Genomic DNA, 12,833 nt, shown 5'->3' on the forward strand with positions numbered 1-12,833 from the left:
TCCACCCGGGAGCCCCATACTGGCTGCACTGCCATGGCAAGGTGTCCCCTGTCTGCCTGGCAGCAGTGGGGGGCACAACTCCGTGCTGCCACACCTGTTGCTTCTGGGCGGGCACAGGGCACCTTGCCATGGCAGTGCAGCCAGTATACTGCTCCCACGGGAGCACAGCAGGGTGAGGAGCCCTGAGCCAGTAGTGGGTAGCCCACCCCCTCCTCATGCACAACTCGGGGGGCCCAGCTCGTGTCCCCCCTCCCCAGGAATTCACACAGCGACAGGAAGCGAGGCCCCCCCCGCGCCCTGGACAAGCTGCCCATGGCTCCATTGCACTCGTCTGGCTGGGCAAGCCCCTGCACCACTCCCTCCCTCACTGTAGAGGTCTCAATTTGCCCCTCCCCACCACTGACTTACCTACAGGCAGCTGGGGGAGTTGTTCTCCACTGCTGCTTGGGGCTGTATTCCTGGCTACATGCATGTGTGTGCACGTACGCATGCACATGGTGCCCCTGCGTCCCGCTCCCCGCAGCCTCTTGCAGGCGGGAACACTGCCAGCCTGCACAGGGAAACCCACTTTCCACGATACTGGGGATCTGGGACAAATGCTGTCCCAGAGTCATGCAGCCCGGGACCAGGACTTGATGTTCCCATTTCAGGACGGTCCCGCCCAGTTAAAGACAGGTGGTCACCCTACCCTCTTCCCGAGGGGCGCCAGGGTCCTCAGGCCCCCATGTACTCAGTGCCTATGCCCTGCACATATTTACCTGCCTTACTTTTCTCACCATGCTGGAGCATGATCTGGACATAGGTCAGCGACACTGAGCAGGGTAATAAGCAGAGAGAAGTGACTGAGATTGACAGCTCAGGTGTGAGACTGCCTTGAAGAGGCTTTTCTCTGCTACTGACTTGGGGTAGTGGATTGCTGCTAAGGTGCTTGCCTAGTGCCGGGTGTGTGTCTGGGGTTTTTTCCCCCTCTGGCATGTGATAGCTCTTCTGTTCTTTCTTTCATGCTTTTTTTTGGTTCTGTTCTTTCTGTTCTTTTCATTCTTTTCTTCCTCCTTCTGGAAGGACTGAGTGACAGGGCTTGCTCTGGGTGGAGCTGGTTTAGGTCATTGAGAGGTGGAGGTAGGATAGGCAGCCTTATAAAAAGGCAGCCACTAGTGAACAGAGAAGGAGTTTACCCCAGGAGGGAGCCAGGGAGCAGGAGACTATGTGCATGCATGCGTGTGTGGGAGCGTGGGCAGGGGTCCTGGTGCCAGTACTAGGTGTGCCAGTTCTAGTAGTATGTCTTTTTCTTCCCTTGCCCCCCTCTCTTTTTTTATCCTTACAACATAGATGTGCTTCAAGGAGAAAGGGAGGCATAAATGGAGTCTGGGTCAGCTGTTGTGACCTGTGTGGCATGTGCCAGGAGGGTCATGAGCACTTCATCCGCACCAAGTTTAAGCTGGTGTCCGTCCTGGAGGAGAAAGTTTGCAGATTGGAAGCACAAGTGTCCATGCTGCGTTGCATCTGGGACCAGGAAGATTACTTAGATGAGAGTTATGAGAGGTTGGTACTAGAGAGGCCAAAGGGCAATGAGGACAAGTGGCCATATGTGACCCCTCGAAGAAGGAGGGTCCCCAGAGTTGAAGAAGAGCAGATTGATGTCAGCAACTACTTTCAAGCACTCTATGGTGGAACCGCTGAGGAAACCATAGAGAAGAAGACATCTGCGGCATGAGCCAAAGGAGCCAGCAGCTTAGACAGCAGGAAGTGCAAGGTCCCAAGGACACGGGCTCTGGGTCCACTGCACCAAGAAGAAAGAGAAGATTGTTCATGGCTGGTGACTCCCATCTGCGGGAGACAACAGCACCAATTTTTCATCCAGATCCGGGGCCCTGGGAGGTGTGCTGCCTGCCTGGAGCCTGAATTCAGGGCATCGCAGAGCATCTGCCAAAGCTCATCCATCCTTTGGCCCACTGCCCCCTCCAGCTTGTCCACGTAGGCACCATCAAGACTACCAGGAATGATGCTGACCAGATCAGAGGTGACTCTGAGGCTCTTGGCAGGAGCATTAAGTCACTTGGAGCACAAGTGAAGTTCTCATCAATCCTTCCTGTGGGAAGCAGGCGATCCAGGCTGAGACCATATCCTGGATGTGAATGCGTGGCTGAGACAGTGGTGTTGAAATGAAGGACTCTGGGAAAAGGCCAGAGAGCTGCAGGACTGCAACAAGTGGCAAAAAGGAAGCGAGGTCAGCATGCAAAGCACAACCGATGCATGTATACAAGTGCGAGAAGGATGGAGAATAACCAAGATGAGTTGGAAGCTGCAGCCTGTGAAAAGAACTATGATCTGATTGACGTTACAGAGGCCTGGCAGGACAGCTTTTATGACTGGGACATGAATATCAAGGGTGAGACTCTATTTCAGAAGGACTGGGTTGGGAGATGATGGTGGTGTTGTCTTGTACGTCAAAAATGCACACACTTTTGCCTTGGTTCAGAAGGAAGAAGACAGAAAAGTTGAATGCATTTGGGTGAGGATGAAAGGTGAAAGATGCAACACCAGTGTAATGATGGGGATTTATTATAGGCCATTTAATCAGGAAGAGGAGGTGGATGAGGCACTCTTCAACAGATGATAGATTTATCCAAAAGCTGTGGGATGGTACTGATGGGAGACCTCAGTTTTCTGAATATCTGCTGGAAGAACAAGGCAGCCAAATATAAAATGTCAAACTGGTTCCTAACTTATATGCAAGACAATTTTCTCTTCCAGAAAGTAGAGGATACAACCAGGGGATCATCTGTCTTGGATCCTGTCCTGACCAACAGGGAAGAACTGGTGGAGGATGTGAAGGGGATGGGTAACTTGGGAGGAAGCGATCACAGTTTGCTAGAATTTCAGATCCCGAGCAAGGGAAAGCAGGAGGTCGGCAAAATTAGGATACTAGATTTCAAAAAGGTGGATTTCATTTGACTCAATAGGCATGGTGTCATGGGAGGAAAAATTGAGGGATAAAGGTGCCCAGGAGGGCTGGGGGCTTCTAAGTGGCACAGTATTGGAAGCCCAACAAAAAACTGTCCCAACACAATGAAGGCACAAGGAGAATGGCAAGAGGCCCAAGGAGCTTCTAAAATGCTTCAAATGCAAAAGGAAAGCATACAAGCAATGGGAGAATGGGCTGTCATCAAGGATGCATACTAGGAAATAGCAAGAACCTGCAGGCACAAAATTAGGAAAGCAAAGATGAAGAATGAGCTGCACCTGGCAAAGGAGTTTAAAGACAAGAAGAGGGTCTATCAGTACGTTGGCCAGAAAAGAAGGACCAAGGAAGCTGTGGGTCCTCTCTTAACAAGCTGGGGGAGCTCCTACCCCAAGATACAAAAAATGCAGGGCTCCTCAACAGCTGCTTTGCCCCAGTCTTCACAAAAAATTTAAGCTGCTGCCAGACACCTAATAGGGATTATCTGGATAAAGAAGGGGGCAAGTGGAGGGAGGAGATAATAGAAGAGACAGTCAGAGAGCTTTTGTTGGGCCTGAATGAATTTAAGTTAGCAGGGTCGGATAAGCCTCATCCCAGGGTCTTGAAGGAACTGGCAGAGGAGATTTTGGAGCCCTTGGCAATGATCTTCATGAAGTTGTGGGAGACAGGCCAGGTACCAGAGGACAGGAGAAGGGCTCACATAGTACCCTTCTTTTAAAAAGGCAAGAAGGAAGACCCAGGGAACTGCTAGCCTCACCTCAGTACCTGGGAAGTTATTGGAGCACATCCTAAGAAGGCCATTTGCAAGCATCTGGAGGGGGACAGGCAGATGGATTTATGAAAAACAAATCATGTCAAACAAGCCTGATCTCCTTTGCACAAAGTAACTACTTGGGTGGATGAAAGGAAATGCTGTGGCTGTCGTGTATCTGGACTTCAGCAAGACTTTTGACAAGATCCTGCACAACCTTCTCCTAAACAGATTGGAGAAATAAGAGCTCGATAGAGCTACTACAGCAGGAATAGGCAAAATGCGGCCCATGGGCTGGATGCGGCCCGCTAGGCCATTCTATCCAGCCTGCGGGGCCCCTAAAAAATTTAGAAAATTAATAATTATCTGCCCCTGGCTGCCTGTCATGCGGCCTTCGATGGCTTGCCGAAACTCAGTAAGCGGCCCTCCGCCCAAAATAATTGCCCATCCCTGGACTACAGGGTGGGTTGATCACTGGCTCAATAGCCATGAGCAAAGGGTAATTATTAACAGGTCCGAACGGCAGGAAGTTTCTAGTGAAGTCTCACAGGGGTCTGTCCTGGGCCCAGTGTGGTCCAACATGTCTAGTCATGATTTGGATGCTGGCATAGAAAACATCTTGAGCAAGTTTCTGAATGACACAAAACTGGGAAGGATGGTGAACATGCTGGAGGATGTGAGCACAATTCAGAAGGATCTTGACATTGGGAAGTCAGGCTGGAGTCCAGTGCGGACAAATGCAAGGGCCTGGACCTTGGGAGGAATAATCAAAAGCACAGATACAAAATGGGGGACACCTGGCTGGATGGCAGCATTATGGAAAAGGGCTTGGGAGTCTTGGTAGACCCCAGGCCCAATGCGAGTCTGCAGTGTGATGCAGTCATACAAAAGGGAAACATGGCGTTGGGCTGCATCAGTAGCAGCATGAGGTGCAAGACATGGCAGGTGATAGTGTCCCTCTACTCAGCACCCATCAGGCCTCATCTGGAGTACTGTGTGCAGGCCTGGGCTCCACATTTTAAAAAAGGACATAGAGAAATTACAGAGGGTCCAAAGGCAGGCAATAAAGATAATCAAGGCTTGGAAGACAAGTCGTATGAGGAGAGGCTGCAGGAACCAGGTATGTTCAGCTTGCAGAAAAGGCTCTTAAGAGGACACATGACAGCAGTCTTCAAATACCTGAAGGGCTGCCATCAAGAAGAGGGAAAGCACCTTTTCTGTCTTGCTGCAGAGAGGAGGACGTGGACCAGTGGCCTGAAGTTGCAGAAAAGTAAGTTCAGATTGGATATCCAGAAAAAAAATCCTTCACTGTGAGACTAGGGAGGCAGTGGAGTAGATGCCTAGGGAAGCTGTGGACTCTCCATGGCTGGAGGTGTCCAAGAAGAGGTTGGACAGCCCTTGGTCAGGATGATCTAGGTGTAATCGTGCTTATGTTCTGCTGTGGGTATTTCCCCAGCTTCTGGGCTTTGCTTGTCCCCTGCTTTGGCGTCTGTTGTGTCAGGGTTGAGGGTAGTCATGTCAAGTTTAAATTGTGGTTGTATGGGATGGCTTGGCTAGAGCTGATCCTGCCTCGGGCAGGGGATTGGATTAGATGACCTGTGCAGGTCCCTTCCAGCCCTATTTCTTTATGACTCTATAACAGTCAGTCCTAGTGCTCATTAGCTAATTAGGTATGGATTATAATGGCATTAACCTAAACCAGAACATTGTATAAAAACCAATAGGAAATTTGTTCCAAAGCTCTTGGACTTACCTCTCTTTGGCTCCTCCAGTTTTCAGTTCAGTGGTTTTTAATTGGCATGACAAGCTGTCCATATCTTGTCAGCACTTTCCCCACCTTTCCCACTCGTTCTCTTCTGGGATATACTCAAGTGTATTCCAGGACTTCCATCCGCCACAAATGGTCTTATTCAAAGTCACTTCTAGTTTTGTTTCCTCGTTATTTAAACATGTTATGATTGGCCTTCTGGAGTTTAGGATCCACACCTAAGAAAATTGATTGCTTATTTTCTCTCTTATTTTGACTGCAAGTTCATCACTGGAGATGACAGTCAGCCGTAGGTGTCCCCATCTCACAAGTGGCGAATGATAATCCCATAAACCCAACACCCAGCCCCGACCTAATCAAAACCAACCTGGATAGTGTATATTTTGCATATCACGTGTCCCCAGATAATCCATGCACCTTGTTTTTGGAAGGCAGGTAGTAAAGAAAAGTCTTTTTCTAGAGTCATGCCCAAGAGTTGACTGCATGCAGCAGCTCACTCACCCTCAGCCAGTTCAATGGCTGCTTCAGACAAAAGCTACAGCATTAACCCATTCACAGCTGCTACTGAATTAGCAGCAGCTTTTGACTGATCAGCCAAAAGCAACTGTCAATTCAGCTGTGGCTGTGAAGGGATTAAAAAAGGACTCCACCCCTGCTCCTTGCTGACTCAGAGAGTGTGGCAGTCATTACAGCACAGAGCCTCCATGCTTCTATTCCAGAAAAAAAAAATCAGCTTTCCTGCTTAAAGATGTGAATCCCAATTTTGGAGGGTTCAATATGGGGGAAAAGAACATGTGGTATGTGAGTAAGGTTTTGTCTTTGCAATTCCTCTGGCTTCTGTTTGTCGGCATTGTGCAAACAGAGACAATCATTTCCCATACACAGACACTAGAGTGACCTGCCACACACTACCGCTCCTGCTCAGCAGTGTTGTCAAAGTTGCTAGTTCTCTCACTTTGGTGTATTATATTTTGCACCCCAAGTCAGTCTAAACAGGGTCCTGAGTCACAGTTAATAAGGCTTTGCATCTGCATGGCCACTAAGAGCGCTCTTCTGACATGCTGAGTAGAGCCCACCAGTGCACCTACAAGATAAGAAAGTCCATCTCCATTTGCAAGGGAAGGAAAGTGAGGCCCGGGAAGGCTGGGACTTGCCCAGGGTCACACACACTCTGCTGGCTTCCAAGCCTGTCTTTGAACCACAGGACTGTCCCTGCCCCACGGTCACCACAACCGGCTGCATTCACATGCCACCTCCCAACGCCATCTCAAGAGTTGGAGTCTGTCTTATCAAAACGCTGGTTCACAAAGTAGCCGAAGGAGGCTGCTGTGATACAGTACATATCAACTGCACACACGTCATTAGCTTGCCCCTGGCTCAGATCATGGAGGAGGTGGAGAGCACCCTCAGCCCCATTGCTAGAAGCTTTAATCCCAGGAGAATCAATGGGTGCGGGCTTTTGTCCTTAAGATATGGGTAGGTAACTTCCTGGTTCCCCATAGTTTTAACCACACGTTTTGAAATCCTGGGGAGAAGTGGAGGGGAGAAGTGACTCAGGATGGGAAATTCTCAGTTTTTTCCCCTTAAAGAGGTGGGTGAGAGGCTTACAGGAAACACCAAGCCCCAGGGAGGGCGGTGGGGACTGTATCATCACTGTGATTGCTGCCCAGCTGTTTGTGCCTGTGTAACACCTTTCTTCTGTCTTCACTCAAGCTACACTTCTGATGAAGCAGGCCTGGCCACAGACCTCAACCTCTTGTGCCACTGAGGGCACGTTTCACCTCCCAGTGGACACTGGGACTGAGAACAGAACTTACCAAGCCTCATCTGCAGCATTCAGTAAATACATCTTTTCTTCTGGGGTTTTTACGCAGTTGTTTTGCCTTCCTGTGTCACTCTTCTCTTTCTCTCTCTCTTTCTCTCTCTCTCTTTCCAGTGGCTTGGGGGCATTATTTGGGACATATAACCTGCTTGCAACATAATTGGTTAATTTTGTGTATGTGTTAAGGCTCCGTTGAGTATTTATTGTACGCGATTATTAATGATGCCGAGCTCAGTGGTGTTCATAACGCGGTAGGGAAGACACCACTCCAGAAGTGGCCCAGTTTCGATGAGAAGTCATACCCCAGTGACCTTAAAGGGTCCTTTCTACTGTGTGGATCTCTGGACACTGTGTTTTTCTTGGAAACGTGCTGAATTTCACTGCCCCACATCAGCATCTCTACAAAAACATGCTAGGAGGAAAAATATTGACACCCGCTTGTGTCCTTTAAAAGGAAGAGAGAGAAATGTAGAGATGAACAGGGAAAGCCTCTCTGTTTTAATTGTCCCCTTCTTTGCGGAATAGAGCTCAAATCGTCTTTTAGATGCATAGTCTTATTCATGCTTCCTTTCTCTTTCCTGGGCTGGGGGCTAATTCATACTGTCAATATGCCCAGATTACTGCACTTGGCCATGCTTCAGTCAGATAATGAATCCAGCCTTAGCAATAAATCTATGTGCGCTTGGTCATTTAAGTGACATAGCTTGCATAGAGGAGAGTACCGGTAAGGAGGGGGTCACTTCGTCCTTCATTCAAATGGAGAAGGGAGGAGAAAGGGGCAGTCTCAAAACAAAGGTAATGCTCCAGGGATCCTGGTGAAAGTCTCACCAAGACTTCACTTTGTACCTCTAACCAGGCAAGTGGCTTCTATGATAGGTTTGTTTCTCCTGTCCCTTTAGCGTGGAAAGACCACAGTGAATACACAGGCTTGCAGGTTCTGGTGCAGTTCCTTATTTACAAAGGAAGGAACAAGACAATGCCCCCAAGCCCAGCACAGCCGCAGGGAAGGAGGACAAGTTTTGGAGGCATAGGTAGCTCTGCCATGTCTGATCCACCAAGAGCCATCTCCTCATTTGCTGTTGAATCTGTGCCACTGCCAAGCAGCTCCGTGCTGAAAGCGCCAGCAAGCCTCTAAATGTCCAGCTCACACCCGTCACCTTGCCTGGCCCAACATAGTACCTGCTCCGTTGACAAGCTGCCACCCATATTCAGTGCAGCATTCAGTGCATGTCTTCACGCCTCCTTGAAGCTCCTTGTCATGAATGTGGTGGTGGCAGTAATTTTGAAAACAGGGGTTGGGCTTTACCTGTTCAAAGCAGCTTGAAGATCTGTAGTAGGAAGCCAAATTCCTAGGAGCAGCGCAACAGGGTAGGAAGAGGACAGTGCCCCAGCCTGCTTCTAAATCCCACCAAGGATGTGCACAAAGCTCCCAAATAATGCTTTCAGTCAAAATTCAGTGTAAAGCAAGCCTGAGGCAGACATGGCTGCGGTAGGGAGGGATGACAGGGATGCCTGTTAAGGTTGCTTGACACTTCCCATCATTGGTGATGCCTAGGGGGTGCACGCGGGTGCATGTGCTCTGTGGCAGAATGCCACCTTGGTTTCTCCCCCAAAAAATCTCTGCCCTGTGACACTGTGATTTAAATCTCTGTGCTGTGACCATTCAATTAGGATGGGCCCAGCACACAGGGGACCACACCCTCAGCCTGTCTCTTTAGGGAACTGGAGCTGGCTGCATTCCTGAGGGAGGGGGAAACCTGCTCCCTCTGCCTACGTGACTTGCATCACTTACCTGGGTAAGGGGTTTCTACCTGGGGAGCTGGAATCTGCCCGGTAACAGGTGATGCATTTCAGATTGGTTGGCTGACAGCCAACTGGGGCTGACCTCCGCTGGCCCAGGTGAATGAGGTCACAGGGGCTATATAAGTTAGGACGGGGAAGGAGGCGGTCTCTCCTCTCCGGCCATGAGGTGACGCAGCAGCCAGGCAGGGGACAGAGAAGCCTTAACATCTGAAACTGGCTCTCTCCCCCCAAACTCACGAGCTAGGAACCGCCTGCCTCCAAAGGGAAACTTCACCTGCCTTTGGAAGATGCTTGTGAGTAAGCTACTCAATCTGATTAGATATTTAGCTGAAGGTATCACATATGCGTAATCAAAAGGCTACCACAGCCAGACTGTTTGCTCTTTAGGATTTCTAGATATTGCTCTATCCTGTACCCTAGTTTACCCTACCCCCTGTAATCAATAAAGTTCTCCTTTTTGACTGGTGTGGGAGACTTATTGAGGGGTGGGTCTAAATTATGCCTAAGAGACCCCTTAGGTCTGCAGACTAAGGGAGACTTCACTTTTTGCCCCCGGACTTGGGGAAGTACCCCAAGTGCCTGTATTGGGTCGAGTACCCGTAGGACTATTAGGCCTGTGTTTCCCCGAGGATACAGGGCCGAGACAGTCCACTCTTGGGGTGGTGGTGGCACGTTACCCCCAGACTAGCGAGTGTGCTCCGGGAGAGGGGTTGGCCAGACATAAGGCGCCCCTAGGGAGGCATTCGGAGCCTGGAAGGTGGTCGGGCGCAGGGAGGGGGGCAGCTTGACGCTGGAGCACCCCCTACTTGCCCGCCTCACGTGGTGGAAACAGCGGAGGGATATGAATACCCAGCTGTGTTCCTGAGGTGGGATCTCTGCACCCACCACATGCTCACCCTGAGATCCGCTGTGCACCCCGAAACTTGAAGTCCCAGTGGAAGTACACTTCCAGTTTCGCTGCTGGCTTGGCAATTGGCTGCTGGGGGGGAGTCCCCCTGTCAGCGATCTGGTGCCCCCCCCAGACTCAGGAGGTACCAGTCGCCCATGCTTCCCATTATCAACCCCTGTTTACTCTTAGGAAGTTTTCCAAGCTTTGCCCTTTGGGCTGCCACTTCCCATACTGGGTGTCTGTCTCAGGCTGGTTTCTTTTGTAATGGCTCCGCTGTTTTAAAGATGAGGCCAGAGGTATAGGCCTTGTTTTCCCTATGCTCAAAAATTCTTGGCTTCAAAAACTCTAGCATCCCCACCCCCTGGCCGCCCCTCAGTTTCAAGTAGGTGTTTGAAGTTTGCCAGGCACTTGACTTCTTGTCTGCCATACTGGAGACCCAAGGGATCTGCTTTGCAGGAGTGCTGAGGACTCTTACTTAAAATCATAGAAAATGCAGGTTGGAAGGACCTCAGGAGGTCACATGTAGTTCAGCTCCTGCTCCAACCAGGACCAGCCCCAACTGCATCATCCCAGCCAGGGCTTTGTTGACCTAGTCCTTAAAAACCTCCAAGGATGGAGAGTCCACAGTCTCTCTAGGTAACTCGTTCCTATTGAATCGGCGGGAATTGTGCACAAACAATATGAAGCGCTTTCTAACAGTACGGGTTCTGAAGAACTGGGTCTGAGGTATCGCTAACTGATGCCCGCAATCTTCCCAGGCCTCAGTTCCCAGTCTGTAAAATGGGCATAGCAGCAGTTCCTCTTAACATAAATCCAATTAATAACTTGGAACAACTCAGATACTGAAGCGAGGGGCACTGTAAAAAAAGAAATGCTTGGGAGGAAATCCCTCATGCTGTCTTCAGAGCAGGACTGGAATAGTGTGCAGACCACCCTAGGGTGCAGTCCTAGGGCCACCCATTGAGCAAGGATAAAGCAGACTAATGAACAGCTTCTTTTAAGTGAGCACCATTCATCTGGTGCTTTACTGAGGCCAAGGTCCTCTGGAAGTAAAGATGTGCTACACTGTAATTAAAGATAATCATGATGCACAAACGTGAGGAAGGCAAAATCAGGTTGCCCAGGCAGCTTTCATTCAGGCCTTGCCTAGCTTAGAGTGCTTGGTTTTGCAAGCTTGGCAGTGCTCCTATCACGGCATACCACGGCAGTCACTTCTGCCAAGATGCCCTAGTTGCAATGAGACCCTCATTGTGCAAGGTACTGTACATGTGGGTAATGCGAGACAATTACTGCCACAGACCCTTAAAATCTAAGGGCATGTCTGCCCTTTAAAAAGCCAAAACAGCTGAGGCACTGGGAACCTATGCGAGGATGCATGGGGAGCGAGAGCAGCAAAGACACAGCAGGATTCGAAAGGATGTGGGTATGGGGGCCAGAGGTGCACGCTCAGGCTGCTGACGATTCCCTATGGAAGTAGGCCAGCCAGCATCCCAGCTGCTCCTGCAGATTGCTGTGTAGACATAGCCTAAAACAAAAGGACAGGCCAAGGCTGGAGGAGAGAAGACTGAGCAAGGATTTGATAACAGCCTTCAAATACCTGAAGGGTGATTACAAAGTGGATGCAGGTGGGCTTTTCTCTGAGGTTGCCAGGGACAGGACTAGGAGCAATGGTCTCAAACTGCAGCAGGGAAAATTGAGGTTGATTAGGACGAACTTTGGAGCAGGCTCCCTAGAGAGCTCGTGAACGCTCCAGCCCTGGAAGTTTTCAAGCAGGTTGGATGAACGCTTGGCCAGGATGGCTTAGTCAGGGATGATGCTGCCTTGAGCAGGGGGCTGGACTAGAGGACCTGGTGAGGTCTCTTCCAGCTCTATTTTCCTATGGTCCTAAAGAGCAGGGTGGGAAACAGGCACAAGTGCTGGCATGTCCCAGGCCAGCAGGCCTGCAGGGAGCATAGCAACACTTTCTGATGACTAACTTGACTTTACTGGTTAAATCTGGACCCACAGCCACAGCCCCATACACTGCTTCAGACACATTTCTGGCTTTTGTTGTCTTTCAACCTGCTCCCTACAGTGGGATTCAGCTGTAGTCCACCTGTGCCTGTAGTCCCAAGGATGCCTTTATTCTGGTATACATCCTACAGTGAACCAGGCAGTTTTACAATATAATGGCCAGGTTAAAAGCTCCCACGACTGCTGTTTTCACTGTAAACTGTGTACAGGGCCCAGTGCTGACCCACAGAAGTCACTAATCTGCAGCCAGCCAGCGCCATGCTCATCAGGAGGCTGCACAGCACTGTACTGATGTAGAAGAGGGTAAGAGAAGATGGACGCATCGGGTTCTCATCATGAAGCCCAACATCACTGTTTTCAAGTCTCTAAAATATTAAGTAGAAGCAACAGAAATCCTCAGTGATGGAGCATTCAGCCTTTTTAGATTATTCTTTTCTTCCATCAGCCTCAGACTTGTTAAGAAAAAAATATCTTGGCTGGGGCCAGGGCCGGAGCCGGGGCTGGTGCATGCCCCATGCGGTGCATGAAGTCATTCCAGAGACCTGTGGACTAGATCAGAGGTTCTCAAACTGTGGCCCACGGACCACCACTGGCCCGTGAGCTCCATTCAGACGGTCCACAGAAAGGTGACCTAAGGCTAAAGCTGACAAACATTGTACCCAACTTCCCAGAACTTTGCTCAAAAAAACAGGCACATCCATCGCATTAGAAAGGCAAGACTACTGATATTAAAATATGAGTCGTGTGCTTTGATTTGTAGAACAATGAAAAAGCTTATTAAGTGGTCCCCTGAGACCCTCAGCAATTTTCAGGTGGTCTGCAAAA

The 12,833-nt window shown here is 49.8% G+C and overlaps 1 protein-coding gene across 1 annotated transcript in view; it reads left to right on the forward strand.

The window, feature by feature from the left end:
• FAM168A (family with sequence similarity 168 member A) overlaps nt 1-12,833 on the forward strand; it is a gene marked incomplete at its 5' end in the record, with an annotated part of 62,959 nt that overhangs the window by 22,200 nt on the left and 27,926 nt on the right. The window contains one exon of the mRNA XM_019505924.1: nt 7,195-7,320. Within this exon, the coding sequence (XP_019361469.1) occupies nt 7,195-7,320 (126 nt within the window). The remainder of the gene's footprint in view (nt 1-7,194; nt 7,321-12,833) is intronic.

This window comes from Gavialis gangeticus, unplaced genomic scaffold (genome assembly GCF_001723915.1).
Source record: "Gavialis gangeticus isolate Ggan-Ray unplaced genomic scaffold, GavGan_comp1, whole genome shotgun sequence".
NCBI classification, from domain to species: Eukaryota; Metazoa; Chordata; order Crocodylia; family Gavialidae; genus Gavialis; species Gavialis gangeticus.